The 24,403-nt window shown below is 41.4% G+C and overlaps 1 protein-coding gene across 2 annotated transcripts in view; it reads right to left on the bottom strand.

The window, feature by feature from the left end:
- Nucleotides 1-830: 830 nt before the first annotated feature.
- The window catches only part of ido1 (indoleamine 2,3-dioxygenase 1), a 57,326-nt gene continuing 33,753 nt past the window's right edge, over nucleotides 831-24,403 (bottom strand). For both annotated transcript variants that reach the window (XM_048522709.2, XM_048522710.2), the window contains 5 exons: nucleotides 23,288-23,387; nucleotides 16,541-16,658; nucleotides 16,000-16,051; nucleotides 5,693-5,841; nucleotides 831-5,461 (listed from right to left, as the gene is read on the bottom strand). In XM_048522709.2, coding sequence (XP_048378666.2) covers nucleotides 5,091-5,461; nucleotides 5,693-5,841; nucleotides 16,000-16,051; nucleotides 16,541-16,658; nucleotides 23,288-23,387 — 790 coding nt within the window. In that variant the 3' untranslated portion in view covers nucleotides 831-5,090. The remainder of the gene's footprint in view (nucleotides 5,462-5,692; nucleotides 5,842-15,999; nucleotides 16,052-16,540; nucleotides 16,659-23,287; nucleotides 23,388-24,403) is intronic.

Below are 24,403 nucleotides of genomic sequence, written 5' to 3'. Positions count from 1 at the left end.
GTGAGCCGGGTGTCTCCACCCCCCACCAAGCACATACTGACCTTGCTGCAGTGTTACATAAAAGCTGGCACTGCAGCATTCAAATGCTGAAGTGACCTCTAAGGGGAGAGGAAATGTATACTGTAAAGTTTCTTCAAGGGTGGCACATATTAAATGCCAATATCTGTGGTCATGGATGCATGTGACCAATGCCTGAGATATTGGTACCTGACGTCCAGCATGGCAGTCCCTTAGAACAAGTGGTGAGCTGAACTTGACACTCTGTATCCACTCTGGTTTCCATGTTGAGTTTCATGACATTTTGCATGTATGGCAAGTTTAGTGAGAAAGAAATATGAATATTAATGAAGCGTGCTGGGTCTTAACAATGTGTTTGATGAGCACTAATTCCTATTCATTGGCAACTCATTACTGCATTTTGAGAAATTTATGGCAACGCTTGTGAAAAGTACAAAAGATGGAACAAAATGCTCCCAGTGTCAAGACCAGCCTCACCAGACTTGTCATCCAAATCTGCTACAAATCACTGCTCTAACCCCTGTACAATTCCAACACTAAGCAGCAATGAGATGATGAATAAATACTGTATTTGAAATGTTGGTTGGCAGTTAAGTATTGGTCATGACAAGTGGGACAAGCCCTCTGCTTTTCTTCATATCAAAACTGCAGGATCTTTTGCATTCTCCTGACCGAGCCTCAGATTAAGTTGCCCTCCAAAAGACATCATCTCTGACAGTGCAAAATTCCTCTGCAATGCAACAAAATGGCAGCTTTTCGTTCTTGCCTCTGTTGTCTTGATTTGTAAACAAGCAACTGCTGGAGACTGAGTATAGCTTTTACGATAATTTTATTAGAGTTACGGAAGGAGAGATCTGCCTCAGTTATTCGACTCAAGCAAAACACAAAACCGTGCAGAAGGATTGATTGTCATTATGCTTGATTGTCATTATGCTGTGAGCATCCTCTTATCCACATTCCAATCTTTTTTCAGACATAGCAAAGAAAACAAATGTCACTTATGAGTCCCAGGTTAATATATTAAATCTCCTTTGCCTCGTCAGGGAGTAAGTCACCAATCTCACCCTAAAATGCTAGATAACTAAGGTGTCAAGCTGGATGAACACAGCAGGTCAAGCAGCATCAGAGGAGCAGGAAAGCTGACGCTTCTTCATTTCTGAAGAAGTGTCCAGACCCAAAACATCACCTTTCCTGCTTCTCTGATGTTGCTTGGCCTGCTGCTTTCATCCAGCCCTACAACTTGTTATCTCAGATTCTTTGGCATTGGCAGTTCCTACTATCTCTGGATGATCGGACAAAAAAAAAATCAGCCAGTTGCATCACAGTTGATCTTGCAAGTTAAACACTTGAAAGGAAGCCACATGCAGATCAAGCTTCAGTCCAAACTGCCCAGATTTGGAAAAACACCTGAGATCATGCCTGAAATGGGCATTTTTATTGATGTGCATTGGATCATAATCATTGCGTGCTGCTAGCACATCACATGAACAATTTGAGAGCAATCATAAGAGATAGTAGTAATGGCCTTAGTTGAATTTGTTTTTCTTCACTAATGGGATGTGGGTGCTGCTGGCTGGCCAGCATTTATTGCCCATCCCTAATTGACTTTCAGAAGGTGATGGTGAGCTGCCTTCATGAACGATTGCAGTCCATGTGCTGTGGGTTAATGCACAATGTCCTGAGGGAGGGGGTAGCAGGATTTTGACCCAGTGACAGTGAACGAATGATGATACATTTCCAAGTCGGGATGGTAGAGCTTGAAATTCAACCACATTCTTTTGCAGTCCAGACTAATAAAAATATTTTTGTATTTTGGGTTTTCCTTACTCCCAAATGGTTTCCTACTGGTAATTTGTGTACTACCTGCAAAACCTCCTTTCTGCAAACCGCCTGTAATAAGCGTGATGAACAACTGCCCAGTTTTCATCTGTCTGAATGTGTAATGGTCTCCATTTTCTCTTTTTAAGATAATAACATTCTGAGATAGACTCAGATTCTGTGTGTGTTTTTTGATATAATTACTTCCGTTTTCCTGTTTGTATTGTAATTCAGCCAACTTCTCTGAACTAAAAATATCCACTTTATCCTCCACCTGTTCTTGTTTTTTCTCAACCATTTGATCAAACCTCATTTCTAACAAATTGGACTTCAACTTCCTTATCTTTACTCTTTGATTTCTTCTCCTGCTTCAATCCGTGGTTTTGTAACCTTGTTACCACACAGTCAAGAAAAATCCCACAATATACTTCTGACACCTCAGTTGTCTGATGTTCTACTGGCTTTTCAACCACAATAGGCATCACTCATATCCGTGATCCAGCTGTGTCATTACCAAGGATAACCTGTACTTCTGGAACCAAGAATTTCTCTATTATTCCACCTGCACTTCACCACTTTCTTTCAGACCTTCCAACCTCACTTGATATGATGGAACAGTACTCTTCATACTATGAATTCTGCATATTACCATTTTTTGTGGCAATATTCCTTCTAAGTCACGTATCTGCTCACCTTTCACCAAAGATTGACTTGTTATTGAAGCTCTTAAATTCTTAAATTTCTTCACCTGCTCCTTCTGGCATACATGAGGAAACCTTACCCATGTGAGTAAATTCTTTAGAGAGATCTGGAACTTTCTTCTCAACTGACGTGATCAGGCTGTATATTCTTTTGCAGCTTATTCGCTTCCACTGTGCTTTTCTTTACCATTTCAATGAAACTGACTGGCTTATCCTGTTTTTCCACATCCATCTTCCCAGTACTTTGTCGAAATCAGCAACATTCCAACTTCATGCGACCTACTTTATTGCAGTGAAAACACCTGAACTTTCCCTCAGGTTTCCTTTTTACCTTTTGGTAAGCCATCTTTACTACCTTCAATGAGATTTCCGTTTCTGTTACCACCTGAGGGTTTATCTTTTCCTCAGTTTATATCCCTTACTAGATTGAAATTGATGTTGGAAGCCAACATTTGAGTTATGAAACAATTCAATCATCTGCCACTTCCATTGCAAATCTTGCAGTATTAAATTTTCCCATCTTCTGCCAGAGTTCTCACTAGTTTAGCAAGTGAATATTTGAATTCCTCCAAAACAATTGTCTCTCCAAGATTGTCATATGTTTGATCTATTCTCAATGCCCTTATCCATCTATCAAAATTACGTTGTTTAATTCTTTTAAACGTACTGTATATTTGACCAGGTTCCCTCCTTGGATTCCTAAAGTGTTGTTGGTCAGCTTCTGGTGCTAACTTTAATGCACTTAAGATGGCATTTTTCACCTCATCATACTCCCCATATACCTCCTCTGATAGTGATGCAAATACCTCACTAGCTCTACCTACCAACTTTGTTTGGATCATCAATACCTATTTCACATATTTAGCCACTTTGTCAAATGAAATGAGAAAAGCTCCAACATAATTGTTGTCAAACTTTGGCTTGGACATATTTAAAAAGATCCCCACCAGGCCATTGGCTCTAATGGGATTGCTCTCCATCATGTCCTCATCACTACTACTTTTCACCTCTATTTTCACCATTTGAAGTCGACTTTTATTTCCAACTTCTGAAGTTCAAAAACTCTCTTGCTCCCTTCTGCTAGAGCCATCATTTCCTTTTCTTTATCTCCTACTATTAATTGTAATTCAAACTGTTTCACTTCCCTTTCCCTTTCTAGTCTTCTGCCAGGACCATTCTTTCCCTTTTTGTTCTGTCTGGGCTATTCACGTATGTAACCCTATTTTTCTCAATTTCATTCAATTTCCTTTCAGAATAAATTGATTGTCTGCACATCGACCATCTGCAGAGACAAGGAGTTCCAGATCAACATCATTACAACGTTAAACATTAATTCACTACCTGCTTGTACCTCTCTTAAATCTGTGTTTTCTCCCTTAGTCCGAGGATGCTATCTGTACTGGAAGGTTTAAGTTATAAGGAGAGGCTGAACAGGCTGAGGCTATTTTCCCTGGAATGTTGGAGATTGAGGATGCCCTAATAGGAGGTCTATAAAATCACGAAAGACATAGATAAACGTAGATGGCCAACAGCTTTTCCCCATGCTTAGGGCAGCAAATGAAAAAGGCTAAGGTTTAAGGCGAGAAGGGAGAAATAGAAAAGGGTATAGAGAGACAATTTTTCAAACAGACGGTGGTGAGTGGACCAGTCTGCTAGAAGAAGTGATGGAGGGGAGTACAATTTTGTCATTTAAAGGAACATTTGGATAGGTATATGGATTGGATAGGTAAGGAAGGATATGGACTAAATGCAGGAAAATAGGACTAGCTTAATTAAACTGGATGGCCTGGACAAGTTGGGCCAAGTGGCCTGTTTCCATGCTGGAAACCCCTATGATACTATAATTGTGTTGATGCAGAGAGGTTACTTCCCCTTCTGAGAGAATCTAGGACCAAAGTGTATCACCGCAAAGGAAGAAGTTGCCTGTTTAAGACAGAGATAGGAATTTTTTTCTGAGGGTGGGGAATCTGAGGATCTCTCAACAGAAAGATGTTGAGGTTGGGCCATTACATATGTTCAAGGCTGAGAAGACATTTTTCTAATCATTAAGTGAATCCAGGTTATGGAATACAGGATATAGGTGGAGTTGAGGATTGTCAGATCAGTAATGGTAGAGTGGACTCAATAGCCTGAATGATCTACCTCTGCTCCTAGGTCTTATGATTTTATGTCCTTCCTGAAACAACATGAAGAAACAGAATTATTTTAACTACATTTGGTTATGTCAAAGTGAAAGCTATTAAATCTCTGTTACCAATTCAGTGTTCAGCTCGATGCTTGTTTTTATGCGTTATGTAATTGTATCAAGCTGATTAGGGACAGAGCAACAGATGCGGGCCTTGCCAGCAACACCCACATGCCCAGCAAGAAATTTTAGAAGTAGTTAATGTCAGTGTTGCTACTATAGTGAAAATGTCAATGATTGCTGCTGATATTTGAAGATTTCACTGTTACTTCCCATTTAACCAATAAATAAGCTGCCTAGCTTCCTAAAGAATTATATATTAGTTAGATATTTTAACATAATAAATGAATTAATCTCCGTTGATCACATCAAATGTTATCGATCATTACTTTCTTAGTCGAATCTCGGACACTTTTAAGCAAACACATGATTCCTGATCCACCCGTTCCCCTTTCTGCTAAGGAATCTGGAGCTTTCTTTAAAAAAATTGCTGAGCTATTTAGCTTGGCTTTCTCTTCTTTTGCTTTGACTGCAGTTATCGTGATATACCGAGTGACGACTGTGATGTGATAGTTCCTCAGATCAACAAGCGCAGCTATGCAATCATTGTACAGCTCACGGAGAGGCGGATTTCTGCTGAGCATGATGTACTCTCGCACAGACGGTCCTGAGGCGATTAATTGGATAAAAGCCTTGTGGGAAGGAGGCATGTAATCCCTCATCCGGTGCAGGAATTCAGCTGTAACAAGAATTACACGTCAAATTGGATATCAAAATTGGGAACATATTCATTAATTTTAATTATACTCCTCAGAAGGTAATAGCTACATTTGAGCAGGTTTTACACAATTTTATATAAGCTACAAGAAAGCACATTTGTAAGTTTTACAGATACTGCAGATGACTTTCCATAATAAAAACTGGATCGTGCGATAAGAGCACTGTGTTTAATGTTATGGACATCGCTTACCGCTCTCTTCCTCATGATGTATCCTCAAAAACGCGTCAAAGGACTGCAAAGTGGAACTTTGTGCGGCACTCCCACCTGAGAAAAGCCTAGGTTTATCCCACACTCCTTCATACAATAAACCTTCCGGAAAGGCTGGATTATCCATCCATCTGCAAATAAAAAAGTGACATGAATCATAGCACATAACCTGTTCATTCAACTCGGTGAGGCAACTGTTTTTAACTTGGCTTTGAAAATGGTCCATGGAGCGCAATCAATTTATTTGTGATTCAATTTTTTTGATGTATCAGGCTTACTCTTTAATGTCCTTTCTCGAAATTCTGCTCAATCACATTCATATTCTGGAAGGAGACATGGATTTTAGTCGAATATGAGTCTTACCTTCTCCACATCTCCACATGATTGTTCTGATTTTCATAGGCTGTCAAGATCACTGTTCACTATCTGTGAACAAAAAACTTCAGCTTCCCAGAGATAGCAAGAACTGCAGTTGCTGGAGTCAGAGTCAATACACAGTGAGATGTTGGAGGAACACATCAGGCCAGGCAGTATCAGAAGAGCAAAAAAAGTTGACGTTGATGGTATGTCAACTTTCCTGCTCCTCTGAAACTGCCTGGCCTGCTGTGTTCCACTAGCTCCACATTGCTGTTTGTGACTGCAACTTCCCAACTGTCTCCACCTGACTCTTGGACATCTGGAACTGCATGTTTCAGGAATGGCACTGATATAGAGCCTGTGTTGGTTCTTAAACAACCACCAGATCATTAGAAAGAAGTCTATTTCACAGCCTTCTTCTGTAACAGAAACTTTGTAAAGTGGCTATACGCATTCATTGGCATGGTACTTACTACCCACCACACCAGTGCACACAATCACCTCTTGCAGGCTGCAAGATATTCAAGGTCACCGTAGAAGTGGAAAGATCCAGTTGCTATGGTCAAGGTACGCACTATCCATACAGGTACTAAGAAGGAATGAGAGTAGCCAGAGGATAAATTTAAAAATCAAAACTAAAAAAGGTAATAATGTCTAGATTACAACCTAAACCATAAACTAATTGGAACAAACTGAACAAGATTAAAGAGTTAAATGCATGGCTCAAAGATTGGTAAGGCAGAAATGGAATAGAATTCATGGATATTGACAGCAGTACTGAGGAAGAAGGGAGTGTTCCAATGGGACAGGCTCCATCAAAATCATGCTGGGACCCGAGTCCTGGCCAATCACAAAGCAGGGCTGCAAGTAAGACTTTAAATTAAACTGTTGGGGGCTAGGGGTGGGGTTTAGCATCATGGGAAATTATAAAATCAGAAGTAAAGGAGAAGCTAAGATTGCAGGTTAGTGATGGGTTTGATTGTTAGGAGAAAATAACACATGGGACAGAATGTGTGAATGTCATAATGTACTTAGAATCAATAAAAGTGCAGGGAAATTCAATCATAAAGCAAAATTTCAGGCTTTGTATCTTAATGTATGAAACATTGCAATAAGGTAGACCAACTGACAACAACTGAAAGGCAAATGAATATGATCTCATAGCCATTGCAGAAACATGGTTCGAGGGAAATCAAAATTGTGACCTTAACATTCAGGGATATTTGATCTTTTGGAGAGACAGGAGAAATGGAAAAGTTGGCAGGGCAGCATTGTTAATAAGAAACAAGATGAGGACAGTTAAGAGAGAATGATCTGGGCTCACATGGTGAAGAGTCCACATGGTGGATGTGAAAAAACCAACAATAGAAAGACAACATTAGGGATCTGTACAGTCTTCCTACCAAACAGTAACCAATCTATAGGAAAGGCTGCAAATCAAAAATATTAGGAACATATGAAAAGAATAAAGAAATAATTTTGGGTGACTTTAATCTTGTTGATAGGATTAGTCAACTTGAAAGGGTAGCTACAACAATGAATGCACAGAGTATTTCCTGAATTATTCAGCCAACCAGGGAGCTGGCTATCTTTGATCGGATAATGGGGAATGAAGCATGTTTAATAAATAACTTAAGAGTAAGAGATCCCCTTGAAGGTACTGATCATAATATGATTGTATTTAATATCCAGTGTGAGAATGAGAAACTTGCATTGGAAGCAACTGTATTTAACTTAAATAAAAGATATGATGAAATGAGGGTTGATTTCACTGAAGCAAATGAGTGAATGGATAAGCAGGAATGACATGAAGCAAGCTGTGGCAGACATTTCATGAGGTAATTCATGTCTCTCAGCAAAAATATGTCCCAGTCAGGAGGAAAGATTCTGCGAGGGTAAACCAATCATGGCAAATCAAGGAAGTTAAGGAGAGTATTAAGTTTAAAGAAAAAGCAAAAAAAGGAGGCCAAAGTCAGTGACATCCCTGAAGACCGGGAGAAACTCAATCCAGCAAAGGAGGATGAAAAAGGACATAAAGACAGGGAGACAATAAACAATGAAGGTAAACTAGCGAGGAATAGAAAAACTAGCAAAAATAATTTCTTTATAAGTAACCAAGGGAAAAGAGAGATCAAAGTGAACTTAAGCCCTTTTGAAAATGAATCTGGAGAGATGGTTTAAGATAATGATCAGAGTCCTTATAGCTTTGGAGGCGGCCATTTGGCCTATCAAGTCCCCATCAGCCCTCTGAAGAGTATGCCAGACCCATACCCTATAACCCTGCATTACCCACTGAGCCTGCACATCCCGGGACACTATGGGCAATTTAGCCTGCCCATCCTTGGACTTTGGGAAGAAAACAGAGCACCCAGAAGAAACCCACACAGGCAGTCACCCAATGTTGGGATCAAACCCAGGTCCCTTCGTGATGTGAGGCACTATTGCTAACCACTGTGTCAGCATGTAACATACAAGGATCAGGGAAACAAGCAAACAGCAGAGGAGTTAAATTGTTTTCATCATTTTTTTAGTGGAAAATACTTTGAAGGTTCCAATAATAAGAGAATAGTAGGGAGGAATTAAGGACCATCACCATCACTGAAGTAGTAGTGCAGGACAAATTCACGGGGCACAGGGTCAAAGTCATTGGACTCTGGAGATGTACTAAAGATTAGAAAACTGCTAACGTGATTCTATTCAAAAAGGGAGGGAGGCAAGCAGCCAGTAAATATGACCATTTGGTCTAACATCTATTGCTGGAAAAGCATAAAAATCAATTATTAAAGAAGTAATAGCAGAACATCAGCAAATCATAGTCAGATGAAGCAGAGTCAGCAAGGCTTCCTCAAGAGGAAATTGTGTTGGACTAATTCAAGGGGAACTGACAGATGTGTTGTATTTGGGCTTCCAAAATGTGTTTGTCAAGGTAATCACAACAGGCTAGGTCATAAGTCAAGAAATCAGTGTTGGAGGTAGTATATTGCCATGGATAGAGAATTAGCTCATGGGTAGGAGACACCCATGAGCTAATTCTCTATCCATGGCAATATACTACCTCCAACACTGATTTCTTGAGATAAGGGCTTCCTTTTCAGGTTGACAGTCTATGATTGGCAGGGTTCCACAGGAATCAGTGCTGGGACTGCAACTGTTTTCAATATATATTAATAACTTGGAGGAAAGAAGTGAATTCACTGTAGCCGTATTTGCAGACATCACAAAAATAGGTGGAGAGGCAGGTTGTGAAAGGGACACAGACAATTCACGGAGAGATATTAACAGATTAAATAAATGCACAATAAGTTGGCAAGTAGAGTTGTGTGTGGAAAAATGCAAAGTTGATCATTTTGGAAGGGAGAATGAAAGAACACAATATTACTTAAATGTGGAAAAAGTGCAGGAAGCTGTGACACAAAGGGACGAGGAGATAGTTGTGTACAAAACCAAAAAGGTAGCATATAGGTGAAGCAGGTAATCAGGAAGGCTAATGTAATATTGACCTTTGTTTCAAGGGTGTTGGAATATGAGACTACGCAAGTCTTGTTGCAACCGTACAAGTAGTCTTGAGATCAGACCTGGAATACTGTGAGCAATTTTGATCAGATCATAAGGTTTAGGAGCAGAATTCAGTCATTTACCCCATCAAGTCTGAACTGCCATTTAACCTTGTTTCAGAGATAGTAGGAACTGCAGATGCTGGAGAATCTGAGATAACAAGGTGTAGAGCTGGATGAACACAGAGGCCAAGCTTACCGCCTCAACCTCTCCACTCCTCTCACCCACTCCAACCTCTCCCCTGCAGAATGGGCAGCCCTCCGCTCCCTTTACTCCAACCCCAACCTCACCATCAAACCCGCAGACAAGGGAGGCATAGCGGTAGTATGGTGCACTGACCTCTACATCACCGAGGCCAAATGCCAACTCTCCGACACCACCTCCTACTGCCCACTAGATCATGACCCCACCCTGAGCACCAAGCCATCATCTCCAAAACCATCCATGACCTCATCACCTCAGGTGACCTCCCACCCACAGCCTCCAACCTCATTGTTCCCCAACCCCGCACTGCCCGTTTCTATCTCATTCCCAAAATCCACAAACTCGCCTGCCCTGCTCGACCTATTGTCTCTGCCTGCTCCTGTCCCACCGAACTCATCTCCACCTATCTGGACTCCATTTTATCCCCCTTGTCCAGGAACTCCCCACCTACATCCGTGTCACCACCCACGCTCTCCACCTCCTCCAGAGCTTCCAACTCCCTGGTCCCCAGCATCTCATCTTTACCATGGATGTCCAGTCCCTATACACCTGCATTCCTCATGCAGATGGCCTTAAGGACCTCCGCTTCTTCCAGGCCCGACCAGTCCCCCTCCACTAACACCCTCATCCACCTAGCTGAACTCGTCCACACCCTCAACAACTTCTCTTTTGATTCCTCCCACTTCCTACAGACAAAGGGGGTGGCCATGGATACCCGCATCGGCCCCAGCTATGCATGCCTCTTTGTAGGTTACGTGGAAGTCCCTCTTCCGCACCTACACTGGCCCCAAACCCCACCTCTTCCTCCATTACATTGATGACTCTATTGGCGCCACCTCTTGCTCCCAAGAGGAGCTCGAACAGTTCATCCTCTTCACCAACACCTTCCACCCCAACCTCTAGTTCACCTGGGCCATCTCCAACACATCCCTCACCTTCCTCGACCTGTGTCTCCATCTCAGGCAACCAGCTAGAAAGTGATGTCCATTTCAAGCCCATCGACTCCCACAGCTACCTAGAATACACCTCCTCCCACCCACCCCCCTGCAAAAATTCCATCCCGTATTCCCAATTCCTTCGCCTCCACCGCATATGCTCCCAGGATGAGGCATTCCATTCCCGCGCATCCCAAATGTCCACGTTCTTCAAGGATCACAACTTCCAACCCCGCAGTGGTCAACGCCCTTGACCGTGTCACCCGCATTTTCTGCAACACATCCCTCACACCCCGCCCCCACAATAACCGCCTTAAGAGAATCCCATCTCGTCCTCACATACCACTCCACCAACCTCCGGATACAACGCATCACTCTCCGACACTTCTGCCATCTACAATCCAACCCCACCACCCAAGACATTTTTCCATCCCCACCCTTGTCTGCCTTCCGGAGAGACCACTCTCTGTGACTCCCTTGTCCGCTCCACACCCCTCCAACCCCACCACACCCAGCACCTTCCGCTGCAACCGCAGGAAGTGCTACACTTGCCCCCACACCTCCTCTGTCACCCCCACCCCAGGCCCCAAGATGACTTTCCATATTAAGCAGATGTTCACCTGCACATCTGCCAATGTAATATACTGTATCCAGTGTACCTGGGGTGGCTTCCTCTACATTGGGGAAACCAAGCAGAGGCTTGGGGGCCGCTTTGCAGAACACCTCCACTCGGTTTGCAATAAACAACTGCACCTCCCAGTCGCGAACCATTTTAACTCCCCCTCCCATTCCTTAGACAATATGTCCATCATGGGCCTCCTGCAGTGCCACAATGATGCCACCTGAAGGTTGCAGGAGCAGCACCTCATATTCCACTTGGGAACTCTGCAGCTCAATGGTATCAATGTGGAGTTCACAAGCTTCAAAATCTCCCCCTCCCCCACTGCATCCCAAAACCAGCCCAGCTCATCCCCTCCTCCCACTGCATCCCAAAACCACCTCAGCTCGTTCCCACCTCCTTAACCTGTTCTTCCTCTCACCTATCTGGTCCTCCCACCTCAAGCTGCACCTCCATTTCCCACCTACCAACCTCATCCTGCCTCCTTGACCTGTCTGTCCTCCCCGGACTGACCTATCCCCTCCCTAACTATACTCTCCTCTCCACCTATCTACTCCTCTATCCACCTTCAGTCCGCCTCCCCCCTCTCCCTATTTATTTCAGAACCCTCTCCCCATCCCCCTCTCTGATGGAGGGTCTAGGCCCAAAACGTCAGCTTTTGTGCTCCTGAGATGCTGCTTGGCCTGCTGAGTTCATTCAGCTCTACACCTTGTTATCTGCCATTTAACCATGGCTGACATGTTTCTCAACCCCATTCACCTGCCTTCTTCCAAAAGCTTTGATTTCCTGACTAAACAAGAACCTATCTCTGTCTTAAATGCACATGATGACTTGTCCTCCACTGCCTTCTTTCGCAATGAATTGCAGGGATTCACCACTTGACTGAATAAATTCCTCCTTGTCTCAGTTCTAAAGGGTCATCTTTTCACTGAGGCTGTGCGTTTGGGTCTTGATCTCTCCGATGAGTGGAAACATCTATATCTAGATACAAGGCCCAAAGCTATTCATAATATTTAAAATGTGGTCTGACCAGAGCTTTGGTCTTTGCCATGTCTGGATATGTTTATGTCCGACTGAGTATCCAGGCAAAGTCCTGAAATATTCTTTAAGTTTGTCCAAAGGGAAAAGGATTCCCATCTGTCGTAGTCATTCTGAAAGTTTCTTGGATTGCTAAGTAACTGCACTTTTGTATTCGCAGTTTGACTGAATAGTTCTTTTATGAATTCCACCTCTTCACTCCCCATTTGTGTTCCCATTCCCCTTTGAACTCCACCTTTCCCAGAACAACTTCCAACTGTCTCCAGCCTTGCCCAATCCCACTTCTGATTCAATACTGACACCTTTCCTCACTCAGCCTTCTCCCATCCTAAGTCGCACTCTGTCAGCTCACCTGTGAATTCACCTAAAAATGACAAGTTGTTTGATACAGAGGTTGAGGGAGGAAAGCAATAAAAATAATTTTCTGAGAACATGTAACACACGGCATTTCTGCATTAAATCACTGGAGGACCTTTTGAAGATCTTGGATCTGGAACATTTTTGGCTGTCAAGTTGCAGGGTTTTATACTTTTGTGTTTTATATATTGAAGCAGAGAAATCTATGAAGCCGAAGACAAGGCAAGCAACATCCAGGTAGAAATAAATCCAACATCATTTTGCTGTGCTGGTAAGCTTACCATAACCTCTTTCAGAAAGCAATATAATTATTGTATCACTTTACAGTAAATCTTTTGTGTATTCTCACAAGTCTTATTACTGGAACATAAAATTGAGATCTGCTCAAGTGCTAGGGATCTCATAATTCATGAATGTGCAACTCTGTTCGGTTATTTAACAGTTTACTATAAATTAGAATGCAAAAACGTCATGATGTTCAGTTTCTCAAATGATTTGACTCAATATTACTCCATTTCATTTGTATTAAAGTCACTCCAAATGAAGATAGCTTCTGCCCAAGGTTCAGGGTGAATTCATGATATCAGAGATATAAATTTGGTCAGAGATGGCAGGATTGTAAGTAAGTGATTTCATGGGGGCAGGGAATGGAATGGTCAGTGATTGAGAAATCACAGTCATACCATGTCTCAAAAGATTTAAAATTGTGAACAAGATATATAAACTCAACTTTTATTCCCTTAATTTTAGGACTTGAGGGATGACTCAGTTGAAGTACAGTATTAAGATTGAGGTACATGACACAATCAATATAGACAAAGGATTTCCAGCAGAAAGGGAGGGTATAACCTTAAAATTTGAGCTGAGCCTGGAAGGGTGAAAGAAGGAAGCAATTTTTAGTACAAGTGCGCGTGGCTATCCAGAACACAATTCCCTAAAAGTCTTATAAGGTGATTGGAGGTAGACAGAGGGGAGATGCCAGAGGGAGGTTCTTTACTCAGAGAGCGGTGGGCGTGTGGAATGCACTGCCAGCAGTGGTAGTGGAGTCAGATACTTTAAAGACTTAAGCGACTCTTGGATAGGCACATGGAGGATAGTATAACGCAGGCTATACAGGGTAGTTTGATCTTAGTAGGACAACAGGTCGGCACAACAGTGGGCTGAAAGGCCCGTACTGCTCTATGTTCTATGCTTTCTGGGTCAATTAGAATTTTCCAAATTAAAATGTTTTTAAGTGATGTGGGACAAAGAGGGTTAAATGGATGCTAAGGAACAGATCAACAATGATCAAAATGAATGAAAGACAGGCTTCAGTTCATAAAGTGTTTACCTCTGAACCCATACCCACAGATTAGATACTGTCTGGAGTTTTGTGCTACACGTTATTAGCAAGATGTTGGAGCATATGGGAGAATATGGCATTGTTGTGGCAATGCAGGAGGCCCAGGATAGACATATCATCTAAGGAATGGGAGGGGGAGTTGAAATGGTTGACTGGGAGGTGCAGTTGTTTAGTGCGAACTGACCGTAGGTGTTCCGCAAAGCGGCCCCCAATCCTCCACGTGGTATCCCCGATGTAGAGGAGAACCAAGCGGAGGCTTGGGGACCTCTTTGCAGAATACCTTCCCTTGGTTCGCACGGAACTACTGCACCTCCCAGTCATGAACCATTTGAACTCCCTCTCCCATTCCTTAAACGATATGTCCATCCTGGGCCTCCTGCAGTGCCACAATGATGCCACCTGAAGGTTGCAGGGACAGCACCTCAAATTCTGCTTGGGAACCCTGCAGCCCAATGGTATTAATGTGGACTCACAAGCTTCAAAATCTCTCCACCCCCGACCGCATCCCAAAACCAGCCCAGCTTGTCCCCGCCTCACTAACCTGTCCTTCCTCCCATCTATCCCCTCTTTCCACCTCAAGCTCCAGCCCCATCTCCTACCTTATAGCCTCATCCTGCCCCCTTGACCAGTCTGTCTCCTTGGATTGACCTATCCGCTCCCCAACTCTCCACCTAAAGGTGAGTACCTTTACTGGCTCCTCTCCCACCTTTTTGACCTGTCTGTCTCCTCTCCACCCATCTGCTCTTTTAGCCATCTTCCATCCACCTCCCCCTCTCTCTTTACTTATTTCAGAATCCCCTTTCCCTCCCCCATTTCTGAAAAAGGGTCTAGGCCTGAAATGTCAGCTTTCTTGCTCCTCTGATGTTGCTTGGCCTGCTGTGTTCATCCAGCTCTATACCTTATTCATAAATGATGCCACAGTTTGAAAAAAATCCCTTCAGAAACAGTGGCCATAATATTGTGGAATTAGGCATTCATTTTGAAAGGGACGAACTTGGGTTGGAAACAACCATGCTCAACTTAAATAAGGGTAATTAAAAAGGCAGACCTACATGGATAAGTAGTTTAGCAGCAAAAATGGTTGAGGAACCATGTCAGACTTTTAAGCAAATGGTTTATTGCTCACTGTGAAGACATACTCCTGAGGAATGTGTCATCACAGTCTTAACAGATCATATGGCTGTTGTCTCATCACAGAGAGACGACTGGTGGTGGTTTAACCAGAGGGTCACCATGTCTCAGGTGAGGAGAGAGGTTGAAAAGTAGAGTCCTTAATGATAAATTCAGTCAGTCAGTCAGTGTGGGAACTAAATCCATACTGTTGGCATCACTGTATCACAAACTGGCTGTCCAGCCACCTGAACTAACCAATACCCAGAAGAAGGATTATTGGAAAGGGATAAGTCTGTTATGGTTAATCACAGAAGTTAAGGATAGCATAAGATTGAAAGAAAAAAAAGTACAACGTGGCAAAAAACCAATAAAATATGACCAAAAATGAAACAGAGACAGAAAATAAACTTCAAGGGTAAACTTGCAAGTAACGTCAAGACTGACAGCAAGAGTACCTTCACACATGAAAAGGAAGAGAGAAGCCAAAGTGAACATATGCCATTTGGAAAATAATGCTGGGGCAATAATAATGGGAAACTAAGAAATTGGAGAGGATTTTAATAAATATTTAGCATCAATCTTGAATGCCTCGTTTGAACTTGCCTTCACCACATTTCCATAAAGACAGGAACAGAGAGGCACATGAGATTAGGATTACTGTTTATATAATGAATCAATATTCATGTGGACATGTTGAGCTGAATGAGCTGCTTATGTGTTGCACTTGCACTTAATGGAAATCAGACAGTGTTTAGGAGTGAATACATACCCAGAAAGAAAGAGTCGAATTATTCCATAAAAAGTTTCAGGAACCACGTGCTCTGGGGAAGAGACAGAGAAACAAATTCTATGCGATTAAACAAACCCAAGATCAAATGAATCCATTCATGGAATAAAATTCATGCAGCCAGTTGCTGAACTTGAGATTGAAGTTTGGCTGTGGCCTAGCACCAAACTGGAAATGTTGTGTGCGAACGTTTTGTGTCAGAGCAGCATTCAAATAAACTGTTATTTATCACTATTTGAACTGAGTATGCAGTTCAGACAGACAAGCATGCAGAAGTGAACTAAAAGCTGTTTTACACTGAGAATAAATTCTGAAAATAGCACCAGGGAATTCTGATGCCTATCATCCAACATATAAGCTAAAACCCCTAGGTCTCCCTGTTCATTCCTCCCAGAGAAATATCAAAGGACACCTGCCAAACCCTTCAATGTGTCTATCTGTCAGCAATACACTCACAATCCTTTGTATTTTTTTAATCCATTGCTTTTCCACACATTCTAATGAAATATCAATATGAACTTACTATCCATCTTCTTCAGAGATTGATTCATCTTCCTAATTGATTCAGCGATATCATGCAAAGCGTTTTTAAGTGCAACATCATCATATTTCAGTATTGCTTTGGTTGCAATGGAAATAGCCTGTGGAAGGTGATGATGTAACACATTATAAATTGAAATAAAGATATCAAAACATATATCATGAAGCTGTTTTTGAATGATATCCATTGTGGCTAAGTTGATAGTCCTCTCAACTGAGTCAGCAAGTTATAAATTCAAGTTCCATGCCAGAATATGAACATACAAAGCTGACATTCCAGGGCATTACTCACAGAATGCTACACCTTTTAGACATTAAACCACTAATGGGCAAAAGTAAAGATTCCATGGTCCTCTTTTGAAGAGCAGGTGAGTTCTCTTGTTAACAATAATTCCCAGTTAATATCACCAAAACAATTTTGGTGCTCATTATCACATTGATCTTGAGTTTTCGGAGCACAAATTGACTGCCATGTATCCGACATGCCAACAGTGACTAGATTTGGAAAAATGCTTCTTTGGCTGGGAAGCATTTAAGGCCATCTAATGTTGTGAAAGGTGCCATATCAATGCAGTCCTTCCCTTTCCTTTGTCATTCCTCCCTTCCTTACTTCGTCTCTGTAATTCTGCTGGGTCTTATGATGGATGTCATGGAAATTGTGACTAGCATAGTTTCATGTCTGCTACAGCAGAAATTTATCAATTTTAATAAACATGCTTCCAGTTCAGTACATGGTGACAAATTGAGAATCTGAACACTCTAACCTGAGAAGTTTAGTAAGTAAAACCCACCAACAGTTTTCAAATGATGTGAGCTTGAACTGCAGCAAAATATTTCTTCAAATAAGAAGAAAGCTATTGTTCAGAGTAGATCATTAAGTAGCTCTAATACTGTGCCTGATCGATGAGATCAGGTACATCTGCAAGTTAAATGCGTCCGTGCAATTTCCTGGCCAGTCAACTAAATCTTTTGGGTTGAGAAACAAGCCCTTTAAAAAATATTTGTTTAAATTAACCACATCAGTCCCAAGTTTTCATTAAAATTAGTGTTTTGATTTTTGCGAAAAAGAATTAAAGTTTTGAACCAAATAACCCTAATTTAGACCACATTAAAGTATTACTGTGGTTGCTTGCATTTCCTTGGGGAACATAGAGATACATATAAAGAAGGCGCCCATTTGGACAGTCATCTCTGTGTCAGCTGTTTAAATAGTGCAATTCTATCAAGTGTAACTCAATTGCCTTTTCCACCTAGCCCATATAATTCAGAAAATAATCCTGTTCCCTTTTGAACAACTCAATTGAACCAACCTCCATCATACTCTCAGGCAGTGTGTTACAGATCCTTACCACCTGCTGAATGAAAACATTTTTCCCACTGCCTTTATTACTTCTTTTTCCAATTACCTGAACCAATTATTCTAGATCCTTCCATCAGTGGTGGAAAGAACCCGAGACCAAATGAACATCAGAGTATATAAAAATACTTCAAAGACAGAGATCATAACAGGGGAGAATTTAGCAGTCAATTTGAAAAGAAGAAACATAAACAGAAATTGCTGGAAATGCTTCTGTAGAAAGAAATTAGAGTTAATGTTTCAGGTCGACTGACCCTTCCTCAGAACTGATTGAGATATCTATGATCCTGGGTGGATTCAAAGCACGAAGGATGAAACTTGCCTTAGAATCCATGTGGGATGAATCTGAGCCAGATGCAGCCACTGAGGGATGTGATATGGCTGTGGTAAAGTTTTAGCAAAATACCTGATCAAACATCTGGAGTGACAGTGAAATTAACAACGGTGGACAAGAAAAAAAAAAGATTCTGAGGAAGATTCACTTAGCCCAAAATGTGTACCTCTGAGTTCTCTCCACAAATGCTGCCTGACGTGCTGAACTTTTCTGGCAATTTCTGATTTTGTTTCAGATTTACAGCATCGACAATTCTTTTGGTTTTTGGAAGGGAGAAACATCAGTTGGAAACACCCGTGCTCAACTCAAATAAGAGTAATTAAGGAGAAATGAACACAGACCTGACTGGCTAAGGGATTGTTTTACCACACTATTTTGTCCAAAAACCTCATGATTTTGAAAATTTCAATCAAGTATCCTCTTAAATTTCTCTTCTCCAGGGAAAATAGTCTCAATTTCTCCAAAATGTCTCGGTAACTGAAGCTCTTCATTTCAAACAATTCTTAAGAATCTTTTCTGCACCCTCGGTACAGACTGACTTGAATTGGGTGCAAAACGCCAAAGGCCAAATCAGTGCTTTATTCATAGTTAATGTAATTTCTTTGCTTTTATACATAGTGCTATTCAAGATAGCTAATATGTTGCATACTTTAACTATTTGCTCGGTCTCCCCTGCCATCTTCAGTGACTAAAGTGTAGAGACATGCATGTCTCTCTGCCCCGTACTCCCTTCAGAAGTGTACCTAGTATTTTGTATTCTCTCTTTATGATCATCCTACCACAATGAATGACTTCACACTTCCTTGCATTCCATTTAATCTGCCACTTGTTCTCCTATTTCAGGAACCTGTGCCCAATACTTGTCAATGCTCCAATTTCAGTAACTGTAGCCTGTAAACCAAAGCCTAAGTGATTAATACAAGTCAGGAAGAACAGAGGTCTTCATACTGACTCTGGGAGATTCACATCAAAAACTGCTCCAGAGTGAAAATTCTCCATTTCAATGCTGTAAGACTCTATGACTCTATCCAATAACCACTCATTTCCATTTCTAGTCAATTAAATTCATAACCATGTCCCTACCATCCATTTTATTCTGTGAGCGATAACTTTGCTCTTAAATCTGTTGTGCAACACCTCAGATATGTTTTTTTATGTTAAAAAGTTTTATTCTATAGCAATAGTTCATCATATAAGTGAAAGAATAATTTCCAAAGCTGAATTTATTGAGACTTAGTCCAGGGCAATCATGCTTCTTGCATTAATATTCATGAAGAAAATTTTAAAGTTATAATTAGTGAAAGGAATCACTTTCAATTTTGTAGTTAGTAATTTGTCTCAATGAAAAGGAACATTACATTCAGCCAGGAGATGAGCCATGCTGCAGTTTCAGGAGAGGGTACCATAAGCAATTCTATAGTATAAAATAAGTGATGTAAAGCATTCAGTTCAGCTCCAAAAGTGACTTCAATACAAACAGCTCCAAACAAAATCAGTGCTGGACAGTAGCCAAGTCGGTCTCACTTTAGAACAATGCATTCAAGTTTGGTGAGGCAGAAATAAAAGTCAAGTACTGCAGATACAAGAGATCCGAAATACAAACACCAAGTGTCAGAGGAACTCAGCAGGTTTGGCAGCATCTGCGGAGAGAGAAATACAATGTACAGAGTTCAGTAGGACTTCTTTGAAACAGTTCTGAAGAGTTGTATTGATTGTTTCTCTGTCCACTGACACTGCCAGATCTGCTAGGATTTCTCCATGACTTCCTGTTTTGCTTTATTGTCAATACAATGGACTTCGGAGCAGGAGTAGGCCATTTAGCCCTTCCAGGCTATTTTAGAAGATCATAGCTGACATGGGTGTGGTCCTAACTTCATTTTGTGTCAGTCCCCCATAACCCTAGACTCCTCTGTTTACCAAAAATCCATCAACAACCCTCAGTATTGAATAGACCCAATGGGCCAACCTCCACTGTTTTCTGGCAAGTAAATTCCACACCGTAACAGCCCTCAGAGAAAGAAATTCTCTTTCTCTCCAAGTTAAAATGAGATTTTTTATTTTTAGACTATGTCCCATAATGCTAGTTTCTTGTACAAGGAGAAATACCCTCTCAAGTACCTTCCATACTGCTGATCTAAGGTGCAAAGCATAACTATTGTGACAGTGTTCACCAAGTGCAGAATAAACAGGGTGGGAATTTGAGAATTTGATGAATAGAAACTTGGTACTGAGATGAAAAGTGGTGCTCCATCTCTCCTTTGAATTCCACAGGGTGGATATTACTAAGCAACTTGTTTAGGCTTGTATGGCACACCTCTGGAGGAGGCAGGACTTGAATGAAGGCTTCTTGGCTCAGAGGTAGGGACACTATAATTGCAACACAAGAGTGTTTTAATTCCTTAGAGTAGATTCCTAGGCCCAATGATCTTCAAATGCTTCAACAATGACCTTCTTTCCATCAATAGATTTGATGTGGGAATGTTCATTGCTGATTGCACAGTTTTCAGTGCCATTCACAACTCCTCAGATGCTAGAGCTGTTTAGGCTCAAATGCAACAAGATCTAAAGTAACCTTCAGTCTTGGGCTAATAAATGAAAGGTAATATTCGTGGCCAGTCGACCAGGCAATGGCCATCTCCAGTAAGAGAAAGCCTAATCATCTTCCTTTGACATTTAATATCATTGACATCACTTTCTATTGTCAACATCTTGAGTGTTGCCAATAATCAGAAAGTGAACTGGGCTAGCCATAGAAATACTGCGGCTATAAGAGCAAGTCAGAGATTTGTAATGTCATACAGAAGGTCCAAAACAGAAGTGTGTTGGAATACATGTCACTTGCCCAGAAGAGTGCAACTCCAAGGACACTTGGGAAGATTGACACTATCAAAAATAAAGCTACCCATTTGATTGACACCCTATCACCACTTTCACCATTCACTCACTTAACTGCCAACACACAGTGGTGGAAGTGTGTAACATCTACAAGATGCATGTCAGCACCTTGCCAAACTTCCTTTGACAGCATCTTCCAAACCTCGAACCTGTACCATTTAGGAAAACAAAGCAGCACTTCCTTCGGAACCTACAAATACCCCCTCCAATTGGGGAAACAGAGGTGCAGTGGTAATGTTACTGAACTAGAAATATTGCACCTGAAGCAAATGTTCTGACAAAGGAAGGTGGTAAAATTTGAAGTCCACAAAAACATTGAATGAAAAGTTAGTTCAAATATTGACATTAACCGCTTTTGATTGTTGCCTAACTCCATTGGGTTCACAAATGTCCTTTAGTTTTCTGCATAATCCTTATCAGTCTCACTTACATGTGAATCAACTTCAACATGGTTGACTCTCAACTGCTGTCAGGAGAACTAGCGGTGAACAATAAATAGTGGTGACTCGGTGTTGCCCACATTCTGTTTATGAATTTTAAAAAGTCACACACTGACCCAGCTTGGAACAATATCACAGCTCCTTCACTGTTGCAAGGTAAAAATCCTGGAACTCCTTCCCAAGCAATACCGTGAGTCTCCGTAGTTTGCAGCAGTTCAACAAGGTGGCTGGCCACAATGTCCTCAAGTGCATCACATCCAATGAATGAACAAAAACAAACTCTTAAGAGAGTTTGAAAGATTAGATGCTGAGCAGCTGTTTTCACTGGAGATTTGAGAAGCATGGATCATTGCTCCATAATGAGGGACTAGTCATTTAGGACTGAGATGAAGAGAAATTGCTTCACTCATGGGTTGCAAATCATTGAAATTCTCAAATCCAGAGCTGTAGAAACTTAACACATCAAAACTAAGACTGTCAGATTTTAGAGCACTGAGGGAATTGAGAAGTGTAGAGATTGAGCTATATCATCTGTGAATTTATTAAATGGCAGAGTGAGTTCGATGGACTGTCCAACTTCTCCTATTCCTATTCCTTCTGCTCTTATGAGCTCTTCATCCCAGTGGTGTTGTTCTTAACATAAATTGACTAATGACCGAGCATCCCTTAACAGAGAGAGAAATGCAGACAGGTGTAAAGAAAGCAATGTCACTTTCTTCCTGAAGAGTAGCCAAGGAGGGCATTGATGGATGTTTTGAACAGGATTTCATAAACCAGTCAATTCTGAAGGTTGAGGCTGCTGATTTAGGCAAGAAAATTGCACAACATTAATTGAGACATAGGAGTGCCAGTTTAGAAATGTAAGAGATAGAAGCTTCATTAAATCAGAAATTGTATGTTTAAACACACTTGTTGGGCCATGAACAGTTTGTTTGATAGTGTCAGCCATTTGATACCCAGTGCATTTTTATTCAGTAAATAAAAAGGTTAAGTTGCCATGGTCTTACCAGACCATCAACTTATCTCATTCGAGAGAGACACTGAGTGGTGATAACCTAACTTCAGGTGAGGGGAGAGGCTGAGGAGTGTCCTTAAAGGTAATCACAGCCATTGTGTGTTGAACCCACTCTGCTGGTATCACTCTGTGCTGTAAATGAACTGTCCAGTCATCTGAGCTAACTGACCAAGAAAATAGATCCTGAACAACCAACTTAAACAGTAAATTACTGGTAGATTTTAGGCAGTTTTAGAATCTCAGTTATATCCCAGCATACTCATGGAACATGCATCTCACAGTGTCATAGAGGCAGACAGCATGGAAACAGATCCTTTGGTCTAATCAGTCCATGCCAAACATAATCCCAAACTAAACTAGTCCCACCTGCTTGCTCCTGGCTCATATAGCCCCCAGAACCTTTCCTATTCATATATCCATCCACATGTCTTTTAACTGTTGGAAGTGTACCATATCGAACACTTCATCAGGAAGTTCATTCCAAACATGAACCACCCCCTGTGTAAAAAATTTGCTTGTAGTATCTTTTCAAAAATCCCTCTTTTCACCTTAAAGGTGTGCCCCCTAGTGTTGAAATTCCCCATCTCAGGAAAAAGTCAAATTCCATCAACTCTATCTATACTTCACATTATTTTATAAATTTCTCCAACTTGCATTTTGTAACAAGTTTTGTCTTTCATATTGTGTACCTTGATGCCTTGTACTGCTGCCAGTTCCACATCGAGTGTCACCAGGAAGAATCCTCTGACGCTATCTCCTCCCGGCAATTTGAAGATAATGTCCAAATTTCTGGAAGAAAAGGTATTACCATGTAATGACCATGCAAAGTCCTAACTTAAAAAGCTATGAATAGTTAACCCTTCTCTGACAGGTTGTTATCAATTCTTTATACAATTTACCGTGTTCCAATGTATAGCTTTTATCCTTGAAGTTTTGACCTGTTCAATTTCTACTTCTTTTACACTGAAAATAGTTGGAATGAAACTTCTTTGAAGAGATGACTTGTATTATCAAACATTCAAAGTAACAGATAGAAATAGGGCACAAAGAAGAAAAGGCTAGGTTTCAAATCACAAAGCATGAAATTATCAAATGAAAAACAGCAAGCTCTGGAATCGTGAAATAAAAAACAAGATAATTCCAGCAGACCACCACCAAACACATTTTCCCCTCACTCCTCCATCTACATTTTGCAGTAACCGGTCCCTCCAGGATATCCTAGTCCATTTCTTGCCCAGCAACATCACACCCCCATTTCCTACGGCACCTTCCCATGTAAGCGCAGGAGAAGCAACACCTGCTCCCTCACCTCTCCCCAGCTCACCGTCCAAGGCTCTCAACAGCCCATCCAGGTGAAGCAGCAATTCACCTGTACTTCTTCCAATCAGGTCTATTGCATTTACTGCACCGAATGTGGCTGCTGCACATTGGAGAAACCAAATGCAGACTGAAAGACCGCTTTGCAAAATACTTCTACTCTTTGTGCACAAATGACTCTGACCTTCTTGTAACTGGACATTTTAGCACAGCATCTTTCTCACGTGCCCACTTGTCTGTCCTTAGAATGCTGCAGTGCTCCAGTAAATCACAGCGCAAACTAGAGGAACAACGTTTCATCTTCAGACTAGGCACTTTACAATCTTCAGATTGTAAACACACTTGCATTCCTCAACTTTCCTTAGCTTTACTTGTTGTAATCTCTGTCACCATGTGCTCTCTCCTCTCCTGCCATGGCAGTGGAACTGTTCTTCCAGTTTGACAGTTAGACTAATCATTGTTCTGTGATTCTCATGTTCTGACTCTCA

The sequence above is a fragment of the Stegostoma tigrinum genome, chromosome 40, assembly GCF_030684315.1.
Source record: "Stegostoma tigrinum isolate sSteTig4 chromosome 40, sSteTig4.hap1, whole genome shotgun sequence".
Lineage (NCBI taxonomy): Eukaryota > Metazoa > Chordata > Chondrichthyes > Orectolobiformes > Stegostomatidae > Stegostoma > Stegostoma tigrinum.
This window is presented reverse-complemented; position numbering and strand designations above follow the sequence as displayed.